Genomic DNA, 15,940 nt, shown 5'->3' on the forward strand with positions numbered 1-15,940 from the left:
TGAGTAAGTGAAGAGAGGAAGGGGGCTCGATCCATGCAGCCAATGGGCTTCTTTAGCTGCACGGCTCCTCCCCTCTCCGCTGAAGCAGAAGACACGGCCGTCACCGTGTCTTGCCGAAAAGTTCCCCAGCCCCGTACTGCGCAAGCGTTGCGCCTGCGCAGTACAGGGGGTCCTTACATGCCGAGGGGAACTTTCTCGGCAGAACACCGGCCGCTCCTGCACTGAGCGGGGGGGCTGCACTGAGGGGGGCTGCATTGAGGGGGGGTCTGCACTAATAGAGGGGGGGCTGCACTGAGGGGGGGCTGCACTAATTGAGGGGGGTCTGCACTAATAGAGTGGGGGCTGCACTGAGGTGGGGTCTGCACTAATAGAGGGGGGGGCTGCACTGGGGGGGGTCTGCACTAATAGAGGAGGGCTGCATTGAGGGGGGGCTGCACTAATTGAGGGGGGTCTGTACTAATAGAGGGGGGACTGCACTAATTGAGGGGGGTCTGCACTAATAGAGGGGGGCTGCACTGAGGGGGGGCTGCACTAATTGAGGGGGGTCTGCACTAATAGAGGAGGGTCTGCACTAATAGAGGGGGGGACTGCACTAATTGAGGGGGGTCTGCACTAATAGAAGGGGGCTGCACTGAGGGGGGGCTGTGCACTAATGGGGGGGGCTGCACTGAGGGGGGCTGCACTAATTGAGGGAGGTCTGCACTAATTGAGGGGGGGTCTGCACTAATAGAGGGGGGGCTGCACTGAGGGGGGTCTGCTTCCCGCTCCGCACTTGTAATTTTTTTGCTAAGACACGCCTACAAACGAATGCCCCGCCCCCTAATTATTGTACGGCTCCGCCTACAGCCAAAAAAAGTGTCCCAGTGTTGAGTAAGTGGAGAGAGGAAGGGGGCTCGATCCATGCAGCCAATGGGCTTCTTTAGCTGCACGGCTCCTCCCCTCTCCACTGAAGCAGAAGACACGGCCATCGCCGTGTCTTGCCGAAAAGTTCCCCAGCCCCGTACTGCGCAAGCGTTGCGCCTGTGCAGTACAGGGGGTCCTTACATGCCGAGGGGAACTTTCTCGGCAGAACACCGGCCGCTCCTGCACTGAGCGGGGGGCTGCACTGAGGGGGGCTGCATTGAGGGGGGGGTCTGCACTAATAGAGGGGGGGCTGCACTGAGGGGGGGTCTGCACTAATAGAGGGGGGTCTGCACTAATAGAGGGGGGGACTGCCCTAATTGAGGGGGGTCTGCACTAATAGAAGGGGGCTGCACTGAGGGGGGTCTGCACTAATAGAGGGGGGGGCTGCACTGAGGGGGGCTGCACTAATTGAGGGAGGTCTGCACTAATTGAGGGGGGTCTGCACTAATAGAGGGGGGGCTGCACTGAGGGGGGTCTGCTTCGCGCGCCGCACTTGTAATTTTTTGCTAAGGCACGCCTACAAACGAATGCCCCGCCTCCTAATTATTGTACGGTTCCGCTTACAGCCAAAAAAAGTGCCCCACATATTTTTTTTGCAATGTTGGCAACTATGCAAGTGTGTGCTGCTTCTGATTGTTGGTTGAGTTGCAAATCATAAGAAAGTATGACCCTACAGGACAGAGGGCAGGGTAATACATCGTTTCCCAACTTTTGTTCTTGGGAGGCTTCTGACCATTGATGGTCAACTCTATACTCAATACAGTCAGACTCATTTTCTTTTATTGCTGTGTTCCTCTTGAGATTTCCTCTCAATGCCTCCAGGATAGGAAGTGAATGAAATATTTCCAACTGTTAGGCTGGCATACCTCCCAATTTGTTGAGATGAGAATGAAGGACACCTATAAGCAAAAGTATGCAGGCATAGGACACACACCCTGCCACGCCCCCTTAAAGGAGAATTGTACAAAAAAACAAGATTGATTAAACCCACAAATGCTTGTTTTACCACTACTATTCCTTTATATTGGCTTTTGAAATTTACAAATGCAGCAATTTAGAAATCAGATGAAAGGTTTAGCACTGGAAAACATTTTTTGATAGATAAAAACTGCATTTTATATACATCTATATAGATCAGACCAAAATGAGGCACCATTGAGGAGTAATGAGGGACAGAGGGACATTTCTCCAAATCAGGGACAGTCCCTCGAAATCAGGGACAGTTGGGAGCTGTGGGCTGGCCATACATTATATAATTTTCTTTCTCAATTTCCTTTGAATTTATCTTCAGCTATATAGTGCACATGCCTGCCTGATTGTATACAAGTTGAAAAGTGTTTAATGTATGTTTTTATGTTTTTTGGTAAATCTAAAGGAAATTTGTACAAAAAAATTGTATAATCTATGGCCAACCTAATGCAGACAGGATAGAGGTAGAGGTTCTAGCCCTATCCTTCCGAAACGTTTTGGATAGAGCTGCACTTATGTACAAATATTATGACAAAACCCAACCATGATCTTTATTTTCAAGAATGAATATTAAAGGTCTAGGGGCCCTACTCTATGTTGCTGTGTCCCTAACTAGATTTAAAGAGTGTTGTTGCTAGGCTATAACCAGCCTGAGCTGTTGTTTTTTGATGCACTGAAGATCTCTTCCCTAAGCTCAGTGAGTTTTTGGGCAGGGCCTTTTCACCCTGCACATGGGGGTACCCTTCACAGTGAGCATGCTCATCAATGTCATTGTGTGGGCAGCACAGTGGCTAAGTGGTGACTGTTGCATTTGTCTCTGGTCTTAAAGTATCAATCTGAAAGGGTTTGAACCTATCACGCCCGGAGTATAGAGCAATGGAGCTTGAGACGTTGTTATTAGGTCCAGAATCCTCACAGAGCAGTAGAGAGTAGCTCCCCTCATGGTGGCTTCTGACACACCCTATCTGCGCCCACCAGTACCAACTCCACGTGTCTACTACAACTGCGGAAGACCCGGTCACTCTAGAAGAGAATACCGAAGCCCTCGGAAATTCACCCACAGTCAACCAAGCCCCAACCGTGGTCCACATGAAAGCGCCCAGTACCAGGGACATGACACCCCACCTCGCCCACCACCCTGCCCCTCTCCGGATCACATGGACCTTCTCCGCAAGGATTCAGGCAAGCCTGTGTCACCTGCCCGCTACACCTGGACTGTTATGCCACAAGGTGCCCAGAACTCCCCCTCCCAATTCGCCAAGGCAATAGCCCCCATTCTGGACACCTGGATGAAGTTACACCCAGACATTGTAATACTTCAATATGTAGATGACCTCCTGCTTTGTGCAGATACCCTTGATGATGCCTGAAAGCCTCCTCCACTACCTGGCTGAGCAAGGATGCAAGGCCTTAAAGCAAAAAGTCCAGAGAGAAGGTGATTTTCCTAGGCCACTGCATCTTCCCGACAGCTCACTGAAGAAAGAGTTGCTGCAATCAAGGCCCTCCCTTTGCTACAAGGTCAAAAGCCCCTTCATGCCTTTCTAGGATTAATCTACTACTGCCGTTCTTGGATCCCAGTTCCAGAAGCCTCCCTCTTGATGCAACCCCTTTATGATGCCCTGAAATCTGACCCTTTCCTGCTTCCTCCAGAAGCCGTGGACAATTTTGAAGTTTCCAGACTATGAAAAGACTTTCAAACTGTTTTTGCAGCCCAATGCCCCTTATGACATAACTGCCATGCTGAACCAAGTACAGGCCAAACACCTGTCCTCAGTAAGACACCTCAGACTCCAGTGTGCCTTGCTTCTCCCTGATAACATCACCATCCTCCGATGTGATACCCTTAACCCATCCACTCTGCTTCCTCTTCTTGAGGGGGGAACCTCTGGGGCGGTAGGGGGCGTCCACGGTAAAACAGCGCTATTTTTAGCGCTGTTTTACCGCGGTATTCGGCCGCTAGCGGTGCGATTTTAACCATCCCGCTGGCGGACGAAAAAGGGTTAAAACCCCTCGTATAGCGCCGCTATAGCCGCGGTATTACCGCGGTATAGCCGCGCTGTCCCATTGATTTCAATGGGCAGGAGCGGTTTAGGAGCGGTGAATACATCGCTCCTTCACCACTCCAAAGATGCGGCTGACAGGAGATTTTTTCTTCTCCTGCCAGCGCACCGCTTCAGTGTGAAAGCCCTTGGGCTTTCACACTGAACAAACAGCGGAGGCTGTTTAGGGGCGGTTTGCAGGCGCTATTTTTAGCGCAATAACACCTGCAAACCGCCCCAGTGTGAAAGGGGCCTTACTGACAGTCAGTGAAACAGCCCTTGAGAATCCTGACTTGACAATTTTTGTGGATGGTTCCAGATATGCAGACAACACTGGATGGTAACACACAGGATACGCAGTCACCGCGTATCAGTCAAAGTGGCTGGGAAGAACACGTGGACAAACTCCTCCCACTGCAAGAAAGTCCCTGTACCTGAGGAAAAGACTGAGGGGACCAAATGATTTTATATATCCTTTCTATAGTAATCATTGCCCAGGCGCAAGAGGTAGCCATCAAACACAAAGATGGTATAACCCAATTCTGGTATAACTCATCCAATACACATGTTGCCACTTTTATATCCTCTTATGAACAGCTAATTCCAGGTACTATGTACAAGATCCGGTCCTGGGATGAAGCAGTAAGACCCATGACTGTGTATGTATGTGTCACTGACACCTATTGGGGTAACAACTGTGATTCCTGGGGAGCAGTGGGTTGGAACACTGGGGGTACAAACTGGGGGTACAAACTTGAAAACGCCCAATATAGAAAAGACAAAAATGGGAAGTCACTCTTAGATAGAATGACAATCAACAAGCACACAAATCAGTATTACACCAAAGAGTTCAAGCTGACCATTGAGAATCCTAGCCCAGAAGACAGTAGGACCTATGTTCTGGGCCTATGGTGGGGAAGTGGGTATCCCGGTTTTAGAAAGCCTTTTCAACTGAAAGATATGCTCAATAACCCATAGTGGGGAGTTCCCCAATCCACATCTAGCTCAAACCCCCTGAGGCCCCATATACAGACATTAAAGGACATGGTGGTCATAGCAGACCCTACCTTTGAGGATACTATGGCTGCAGAAACCAGGTTCTCAGATGTCAACATGTGGCTTGAGTGGATGAGATACAGTGCAGGGAAACACAATAAGACCAATTGTTATGTGTGTGTGGGGGGCTAGACCACACTTGGGAACGGTACCCCTGAACATATCCCACGAATATGAGACATGTTTCCTCAGCCTGTTTACCAACACAACCACTGACCACTCCCTGTGTGAACATTGGAAGAAGGAATATCCCATAGTTACCAAGACCCCCAAACCAGGAGAAGGTATCACCATATATCCTGGCAATTAGACATGCTATAGATGGTTATAGGGAGTGGGAAAACCTCTTGGGCATTTAACTAAGGGTTACTGTGGATCTTATAGTGAGGTGTCTGCAGATCTGGTGCAAAACCATGTCCAGTCTTTGGGAGATGTGTACTGGATCTGCGGACACATTAAAAATTAGAAGCAGATTGACAGGACAGTGGACAGGAGAATGTGCACTGGCCAAGGCTATAATGCCTCTACATGCATAGGTGTGCCCCAGCAGGAAACTTTGACCCTCATGTATACATAGATGCCATAGGGGTCCCTAGAGGGGTCCCAGATGAGTTCAAAGCAAGACCAAGTAGCAGCAAGGTTTGAGTGCCAGATCCCCATCATCACTGTAAACAAGAATGTAGACTGGATAAATTACATCTACTACAACCAACAAAGGTTTGTTATTTACACCAGAGATGCACACCGAGGTTTAGCCGAACAACAAGAAGCCGCTTCACATATGACCTTCCAAAACCGTATGGCCTTAGACATGGTCCTAGCTGAAAAGGGGGGTGTGTGTAAGATGTTACCTGAAACATGCTGTACTTATATCCCAGATAACACAGACCCAAATGGTAAAGTGACTTTAGCCATCCAAAAACTTGAGGATTTGTCCAAAGAATTAAAGAAGAATTCAGGGCTCTCCAACCCCTGGGATCAGTACTTCACCTGGATCAAGGGGGGATGGCAGGGAATTTTAACACAGATCGGAATAGCCATTCTGATAATTCTAGTGATCCTTGCTGTCATGGTCTGCTGTGTTCTTCCCTGCTTTAAGAAGTGTGTAGAAAAAGCTGTTGACCAATCTACTCCCATGTTTGTGAACCAAGAAATACCAGATGATGATGAAGATTATGTAAGACTTGACAATGATTATGTGTTACGCTCCGTTACAGTGACTTTCCCCCGAGATGCAACACCATAGGATTAAAGGGACAGACAGCGCCTGATTGCCCCTCTCCAAGCTGTATCGAGGGGGGTAGTGAATTAGTCACTGCTCTTCTCTATATACAGCTGAAAAGAGTTGCAGAGGAGAATGGGCTAGGGGAGTGAGTAGGACTTTTAGTATGAGGGACAGTTTGAAATAGACAGCTTCAAGGGGGGACTGTAATGGATGTGATTAAGAAATGTGAACATGGTGAACTGTCTATTCCAATACATGCTTTATATACCTAACATATATAAACTCAGCTTCTACGCTTAATAAGCCTTACAGTAAGACATATTCAGAATTTTCTGCAAAGCTCACCTTTTCCCTTGCTGCTGTGGAACTGAAGAGTTAACAAAAAGTTTGCGCCTGCTTCCCAGAATACATTCAGAATATACCAACATAACACAAATGAATTAAAAGGAGGATGAAATGCTGCAAAAGTGCTGCAAAAATAAAGCAACTTCCGCAAATGAGCACCCAGCTAAAACCAAAGTTCTATCACTATATGTATTTTTATATTTGTGGTTTGTATGCGCCAGTCTTGTTGACGTATCTCAATCTTTAATGGAATTGTATAAAAATCTTGAGAAGCGGAAATATTAAACAGAAAGTGATTTGACTCTGAACTAAGCAGTCTCAGTGTGAGCTTACTTGAAGCATGCATGCTTATATTCAACAATCTGATCAGGGGTAGATATAATAAAAACAATATCGGAACTTGTGTTCTGAATCCAAAACACCATTGGAATTCATACGTCCAGCATCCTGCATGGGGGCCAGATGCATGTATGGGGGGGCCGTGCCCGGGCACCCCTAATGGACGGGCCGCCCTTGAATATACTGTATATATATGTAAAGCACTGTGTAAATTGACTGTGCTATATAAGTACCTGTAATAAAAAAAATTGTGTGCAATAATTAAAGTACAGAGCTTCACTGTAAAGTACTGTACCATATCACTACACACTATAAATTGATGTATGTTTGCATTAGAAAGGACACTGCTGACACATGCCTCTCCACCAGTCCAATGTACCTCTGTTACCTTACTCCCAGTAACAGAATGGGGTCCCACCAATAACACTGTCAGCGCCAGGGGCAGGTGACCCCCCTATTCCCCCCCCCCCCAGTTTCGACCGTGTCCTCCATTAACATAGCGTGGACCTCATGTGTGCACTTGTTAACCTCTTTCTTCTTGTACTTATGTGACCAGGCCTTGGATCTCCAAAATGCAGGCTCGGTTCCAGTTGCAACTGCAAAGTGACCATTAGGGAGGGAGCCAGAACATTGAACCCTCTCTACCGGAGGACCTGTCACCTATACAACGTACCACGCTTCACGACTGGTTGCAGTGTAGCTTTTACTAACACCTGGTTACCCATAGCAACTACATTAATTGTCCTGATGAGTAGATCATTGTAGTAGCTGAGCTTCATACCTCACATGTTTTTTATGAGCCCAAGTTCTTTTGAATATGCCATGCACCCCCTTCAGTCCAGGTTTAGAACAGTTGCTGCAACTTTACTTAAAGAGTTTCTGGTATTACAGTTCATCATGAACAATGTCCATTTCCTGACCTAACTACGACTATTTGGCTGCTCAGGCACATCTCCACAAGGTAGTAGTCTATATTGGCATCTTCCAAGGGCTGGTTGATTTCTGGAACCCCAGTGCCTCAGACGAACTGCAGGGTGCAGCATACCTCCTCCACAGGAATCATAGCACGTCCTGCCCCAAAGGGAACTGTAAGCCCCTTGAACCCAGATTCCCCCCTATTTATATTTATAGGGGGGTAGACTGGACCTAATAAGCCTGGGAACCACAGCACACACATTAACTCTTTCCCTCACAGCCCGAGCCAGCCACTAACTAAAACTATACTCCTGTAGGCAACCTGTCTACAAGTTGATTGCCTTCTTCTTTTATTGTGAATTAGGCTTCAGTAATAGCGCAGAAAGGTCAGTTATGAATATGTATCTGACCCAAACAATCCCTGATGGTGATATTCATATGTATGGTTTAGGACAGGAGTCTCCAAACTGTGGCCCGAGGGCCAGATGCAGCCCTTTGCTAGCCTTTATCCGGCCCTTGGGGCACTATTTCTCCCTGTGATATGAGGCACTATTCCTCCCACTGACAGCCTACAAGAGGGCACTATTTCTTCCTCTGATACCAATGATGGGATACTATTCATCCTACTAATAGGGGTTTGATGACTTCTCCTATTGACCACCAACCCTGAGGCCATATTTATTCTCGCTGATGCTGGGCCTGGGACATTTTCTGCCCCCGCTGGCCACAATACGGCCCTTCTAAAGTCTAAAGCACAGGACAAAGGCAACAAAGGCCCTTTGAAAAGTTTGGAGACCCCTGGTTTAGGAGATGATAAATAATCGGAGCTCCTTTCCAGAGCGCTCTCTTTTTCCCTTGTCGTTACGTGTCTAATGTTTGTTTAGAGTGTCTGCTGGAGCTGTTCGCTGAAGGAAACTGGGCTGCTAAAGAGTGTTACATAGGAGCTGGGTAAAAGCTGCATTTTGGACTTAGAAGGACTCATTGACCACAGATCAAGGGTTCTTTAACTGCGTTTAGAAAGTAGTGAATATTAGACACAAAATGTCCGGTACCACATGCATTAATTGTTTATATGCTTTTATATTTTGTACAATAAATATTCAATATTTTATTATAATCTAAGTGGTACCGTTAAAGTCCTCAATTCAGATTTTAGGGTTTTTATGTACAGGTTCTTTGACTACAGTTAGATTGTCAAGGGGCATATTGAGTAAAGATAGATCCCTCACTCTACAAGACTTTGGTCCGGCCACGCCTGGAGTATGCCGTCCAGTTCTGGGCACCAGTCCGCAGGAGGGATTTGCTGGAACTGGAGAGAGTCCAGATAAGGGCAACAAAGCTATTTAAGGGACTGGAGGATCTCAGCTATGAGGAAAGACTACAAGTATTGAACTTATTCTCTCTGGAGAGGAGACGCTTAAAAGGGGATGATATCAATGTACAAATACCATACTGGTGACCCTAGCATAGGGAAAAAACGTTTAATTGAAAGGGAATTAAAAAAGACACATGGCCATTTACTAAAATTAGGATAGAAGCAGTTTAACCTTAAACTGCGTAGAGCAAAGATATGCAATTAGCGGAACTACAAGTCCCATCATGCCTCTGGGTGTCATGCTTGTGGCTGTCAGAGTCTTGCTATGCCTCATGGGACTTGTAGTTCTGCAACAGCTGGAGGTCCACTTATTGCATATCCGTGGCGTAGAGGGTTCTTTACTGTGAGAGCGGTAAGGATGTGGAATTCTCTTCCACAAGCAGTAGTATCAGCAGGGAGCATCGATTATTTCAAAAAACTATTAGATGGGTACCTTAAAAACCACAACATACAGGGGTATCCAATGTACTATTAACATATAAGCACACACACAGGTTGGACTGGATGGATTTGTTTCAAACTCACCAACTATGTAACTATGTGGTCCAGGCCAATCCTTGGGGGAGCGTGCCCAGATGCCAGCTGGGAGTGAGCATAAATTGTCTGAGGCCTGGAGCAGGGAGGTCTTGTTGTCCAGGAGAAGGAGATCTTGGCCATCCAGCTGTGCTTTTCTGCTGCTCATCGAGGTACCAAATGGCTAGCTGGGAGGCTTATTCTGCTGAATTGTACTGGAGCTGACTAAGAGACTTAATTTTGGCTTTTGGTCTGAGGGGTTTAACAGGAGAGGTGTCTGGAAAATTTTGAAAAGAGGCATCCAATTATCAAAAGATATTAGTGAGTATAGTCCAATGTGTGAGGTCCCAGTGACTGTGTGTTGCTATCTCTCTTGCATTAGAGTCAGCTTGTGCTTAAAAGTGGACATTGCTCATGGTGTCCCTGCATAGTTCAGCCCATTGTTTGCTGCTGTAAGGACTGTTCCGAATATTTAGGAGGAAGATAGGTATCCTCAAGTTACTACTTAACGTTGCTGGAGTATCCCATGATATGCATATTTGTACACTTTTGGGGTATCCTGCATCCTTAAACCCTCTCTCCTAGTTTTGAGCTCAGCAATAAAATTTAAAAATATTAAAATACCTGGCACCCAACCTATTTTCTGCCCCACCATACACCAAGGACCAGACCTTGCAACTGAAATGTTAGCTTGCCTTGTTACATAGGGGGTCATTTCACACCACCCCAAGAGAAGGGGTGCTTCACCATTTTTTTAAGTTAACATATTTAGTATAATGAAGTTTAATACTTTGTTCCAGAATTCCTTTCCGATAAAATACATTATTCTCAGGATTTATAGATAATTTTTTATTTATAGTATTTAAACATTGTTTAGCCGTCCAGCTTGTGTTCCTAAATTTACAGATAGTTCCTTGAGTGCTGGGGATTTCCACCTATTCATGGTAAGCATCAGAACACCTGAATTTATCTGTCCTGAGTATTGACAGAGAGCATGCGGCCATGTTCTGTACTGGGATCACTAGGGGTATGAACATAGCAAACACCTCAGCAGAATACAGCATACATACCTCTGACCTTACCATTTAAAACTAAGGTCCTGCCCACCGTATAAGAAATACAAGATAGGCCCTTCAAGCAAACTGGACAGTGCTGGAAAATAATAACATTGTAGAATATTAAAAATACAGCAATGTCTTCCACCATTGGCAATTTATTTTTTCTCTTACTAAAACATAGAGATGCTTACTTCCAGGTAAACATTATTGTTAGATTATGGAAAATGAAGGCCTTGCTCTTGACAGAATACTCCCCCCCCCCCAAATAATTTATATACATCAATCAACGCTCCTTTGCCACTACCCCAGTTTAAGCTCTTGCTTTTATGCTATAACATAGTGAAGCGTCCTGGTATGAGAAGTATGTGAGTTCCCCATGTGTTCTGGCTTACCATAATCAGAGATTACCCAGGCAGTTAGTGACCTCACCCACCTAGGTAAGCTCCGACACCTGAATGTGCAAGGTGAAAGTTGCTCTTTAAAGCCGTAGTAAACCGCAGCAGAGTTTAAAAAAAAAAAAAAACACCTGTAAGACAATGGCATAATGTGCTAGTATGCATCGCATACTAGCACATTATGAAACAATCACCTTAGAACAAAGCCCTCCAGCAGCTCACTGTTCCTGCTGAAAGGGCTGACATCTTCCCACGGTCTTTCTTACGGGTTCCGGTGCTGTGAGTAGCCGAAGCAACGTTTCCGGCACAAAGCTCTGAAGGTCCAGCACAGTATGCCGGACCTTCAGAGCGCATGCGCGGGTGATGTCATTGTAAAGCACTACATAAACTGTTGGCGCTATATAAATCCTGTATAATAATAATAATAATTGGCTGCATCCAGTGTGAATATCCCATAAACGGTGCACGTTCCTTTTACCTACAGGTAATTATATTTATTATAAGCTTACCTGTAGGTAAAAATCAGAAAGTAGGCTTTATCACGACTTTAAAGTTGAACTCCAGAAAGATAAAGACTTTGTAGACCCGGATCAATGCTGCATTCTAGGATTTAGGTTACCATAGACCAAGACACTGTCTGTGAGTACGATGGCAAATTTGAATTCTTCTGCATCTTTCTCCTATATATCTGCCCATATATTAATACACATTTATTGTTTCAATGCAGCCTAAATTGCATCGGACTCCTGATGATTGGTTATAAGCCAAGAAACGCGTTGAGTTAACAACTATCGATGCACATATTCATCCAGCATACATTGTATTCTCTACTGTAAATTGTACAACCAGTGTCTATATTATGCCTTCCAAATATATTGTCTATTACATGCCTAAATGTGGCGTATGATGTTTTTTTTTTTTATGACTGTATTTGGTTCTAGGACCTATGTAATTAAACTTTTATACCATTTATACCTGGTTTACTTTTTGTGGACACAACTATGTATAGGACGTACCCTAGATAACATATTCTAGCATATACTATTCAGTTTACATCTTCACCAACATGCCTCACGCAAAGTCCCTCTTTTCTCCTCTATCTTTATTTGTTACCTAATTGGGATGGAGGCATGTTGGTGCATTCTTTATAAATCAGTGGACAGGTCACACCTCCATTTTTTGACTTGTCCAGAAAGATAAAATCCAGACAGATAAAAAAAAAATGTATTCAGTTTTGTGTTCATAAATACATCATTTATTATTTTAAATGCTGATGCATGCAGTGGCATAGAGATGAGCTTATCAGTGTGCTGCTTCTCCTTTCACTGTCCAGTCACAGACTGTGGGAGGTACAAGAACTGTAAGTGATACTAAACTGTGGCAGAATAAAATCAGATATCTTGTCCTGCTAGACAAGGCTGTGTGTGTGGTAGAGCTGTATAAATTTCAGGAATGGATGGAGAGAAATACAAATCCTTTGACATGTAAAAATCCTGGCTTATTCTGTATATATTTCATTTTTGCAATTAGCTGTTTGCTTAAAAGGAAACCTGTACTGAAAGAAATAAAGCAGCTGCATATTGACTGCCCTCTTTCTAAAAATGCTCTCATACATTCAGCCAGAACAAACATGCAGATCACAAAATTCAGAGTGAAGTCAGAATTCTTAATCTATGTGCTTGCTGGTAGTTGCTGACCAGTGGCGGCTGGTGCTAAACTTTTTTGGGGGGGCGGCAAACAACCCCCCCCCCAGGTCCGCACTCACCACTCCACCGCAGCGGCTTCCCTGGCTTCTCCTCCCAGCCAACCCAGTCTTCAGATCTGCCTCCTGCCCTGATTGTCTGGGAGGTGGAACCAAAAACCAATAGAGAATATTGATTTGCTAGTGTCTCAAGTGAGTGGGTTTGGGGCGCAGAGCCCAACCCTTTTCAAGCCAATTAGAGCCTCAGGCTCTAATCATGTGCTTGCAAAAAAAAAAAAAAACTCATAGCAAGCTATGAGTCCAGCACCCCGCATGCAAACTGCATATAAACTATGGGGGGGGGGGCGGCTCCTGCACCCCTTATGGACCAGTCGCTCCTGTCGCTGTCACCTGAAAAATGTATAAAGCCATTAGATCAGAATGACAGCCATGGATAATGATTGCCTCTCTCCATTGCCCCTGTAAATTGTTTCATTGCCACAAATAAATAAAGTTTAGTGTAATGTAAAAACACAGATAGTGTAAGAAACAAAAATGGCAGAAGAAATGTGAAAAGGCATGAATAAATGAATTAATGTTGAGGGATACAAAGTAGATATGGATTCAAATTCTGGCATTAATTAGGTGGAATTACATGAATGAAAACATTTTCATTTTTAATATAAAGCATTTGCATATCGATATTGTAGCAAAAGACACTTGGATGCAATCATAATTATAAAATGAATTACAGTACAGAACAGTAATTACTGTGAATTACATTTGACTTGTAGAACATGTTAGTTTTATAGGATGAAAGCATGTTCTGTTAAGTGTTTTCTTTCTCCCTGCTGTAAATCATTACACATTGGCAACTAAAGACAAAGAGTATTCTATCACACATCAAGGTCATTACTTTCAACATCTCGAGTGCTTTCAGGAAAGCGGGGAAAGTCCACCCCGTCTTGGTTATTCTGAGATGAGTTCTCCATTTCTGCATTTGGGTCCTCAGGAACTGTCTGAAACATATTATTGTCCCAATAGAGGCTGAGAGTCGATCTGTCATTCTGTTCGCTCTCTTTGATATCTTGCATCTCTTTTGCGCTCGCCCAAGGTGTCTGGACATCAAATGTCTTGTTAAAATGAGAGTAGTCAACACGGAATGCTCCTTTCTCCAGAGTCATGCAAGGCTCAAAGCGGTGACCCCACAAAATTTCATCTTCTGTGTAGGAGGTCTTGGCTTGACATGTCATTCCTGTATGGGATGAGAATTGAGATATATTATATTAAGGGGCACTAATAGCGTAATAATAAAAAGATCATTTATTAAATTATACGGTGAGTTGCTTTACCACACCCCTCCATTTGTTTTATAGTGTAAGTGCATATATGATATAACACATAATGCGTACGCAGTTACACTCTTTTGTTCTCATTGAAGACAATCTCTATCCATGGCTGCTGTAAAACAGTCAGCGATAAAAGAGGGTTTACCATTTACAACATTAGAAAGTTGAAGCATTAAATGATCAGTCCAGTCATAACCGATATTTCAGCATTTGGTGAATGCTGGACAGTTAAATTGAAGAACCAGTAAAATCACGCAATGCATATATATACGTTGGCCTCGGAGGACCGGAGTGATGTCATGATGTCACTTCCGGGCTAGGACGGAAGTAAACATTTTTTTTGCAAGTGGTTTACCGAGGTTATGGCTGTTATCAGCCATAACCCTGGTATACTTTTTTTTTTCAGCCAGCAGGTGGCTTTCTCATGAAAGCAATCCAATTGGCTCATTATCCACTAGATCATGTTCACTCGCCGGTATATCTCAGGCTTACCGTTTCCACCGGCACTCCCGGGAAATGATCCGACAGTGTGGCTGACTGGTCAAAGAGACAATGAGAGACTAGGTTGTCTCTGATTGCCTCTATGGCCTTGGAGGACTGGAGCGACATCATGATGGAAGTAAACAATTTTTTTTTTAAAGCAAAAGATTAAAAAAAAAAAAAAGTTGGATCTTTTGCTTGGGCAGTCTTAAAGTTTTAAAAACATGTTAGGTATCTATTTACTCGGCGTAACATCATCTTTTATATTATAAAAAAAATGGGGTATGTATTGTGTTTTTTTCTTTTTATTCATTAAAGTGTATTTTTTCCATAATAAATTGCATTTGAAAAACTGCTGCGCAAATACTGTGTAACATAAAAAAACTGCAACAATCGCCATTTCATTCCCTAGGGTCTCTGCTAAAAAAATATATATTGGAGGATTATCTTGTGTGCCAGCTTGTTTAATTCTTAGATTGGTCATTCAGGGCTTGTTTTAAAGCGCTTTTATTGCTTGTTAAGATTATGTATATTATTTAATGTTTCTCCTCCCAGTTTTATCCACTGATTTATAATGTAAAATATTGTATTGCATATTGAGGACCACAAATATTTTCTACCTGTTCAATGCTGCATAGAACCCCGTAACTAATATTTTAAGGGGAATGCAGGAAAGATTTATTATTGCATATATGTGTGTGTATGTGTATATATATACGATATATACAGTTGTGCTCATAAGTTTACATACCCTGGCAGAATTTATGATTTCTTGGCCAATTTTCAGAGAATATGAATGATAACACAAAAACATTTATTTCACTCATGGTTAGTGTTTGACTGAAGCCATTTATTATCCATCAACTGTGTTTACTCTTTTTAAATCATAATGACAACATAAACTACCCAAATGACACTGATCAAAAGTTTGCATACCCTGGTGATTTTGGCCTGATAACATGCACACAAGTTGACACAAAGGGGTTTGAATGGCTGTTAAAGGTAACCATTCTCACCTGTGATCTGTTTGCTTGTAATTAGTGTGTGTGTATAAAAGGTCAATGAGATTCTGGACTCCTGACAGACCCTTGCATCTTTCATTCAGTGCTACACTGATGTTTCTGGATTCTGAGTCATGGGGAAAGCAAAATAATTGTCAAAGGATCTGCGGGAAAAGGTAGTTGAACTGTATAAAACAGGAAAGGGATATAAAAAGATATCCAAGGAATTAAGAATGCCAGACAGACGTGTTCAAACTCTAATCAGGAAGTGGAAAATGAGGGGTTCTGTTGAAACCA

At 43.9% G+C, this 15,940-nt stretch overlaps 1 protein-coding gene across 1 annotated transcript in view; it reads right to left on the reverse strand.

Moving 5' to 3' along the window:
- Nucleotides 1–12,373: 12,373 nt before the first annotated feature.
- Nucleotides 12,374–15,940, reverse strand: part of LOC141111093 (G protein-activated inward rectifier potassium channel 4-like) — a 102,833-nt gene continuing 99,266 nt past the window's right edge. The window contains exon 4 of the mRNA XM_073603099.1: nucleotides 12,374–14,068. Within this exon, the coding sequence (XP_073459200.1) occupies nucleotides 13,710–14,068 (359 nt within the window). The 3' untranslated portion in view covers nucleotides 12,374–13,709. The remainder of the gene's footprint in view (nucleotides 14,069–15,940) is intronic.

Source organism: Aquarana catesbeiana, linkage group LG10 (genome assembly GCF_042186555.1).
Source record: "Aquarana catesbeiana isolate 2022-GZ linkage group LG10, ASM4218655v1, whole genome shotgun sequence".
Lineage (NCBI taxonomy): Eukaryota > Metazoa > Chordata > Amphibia > Anura > Ranidae > Aquarana > Aquarana catesbeiana.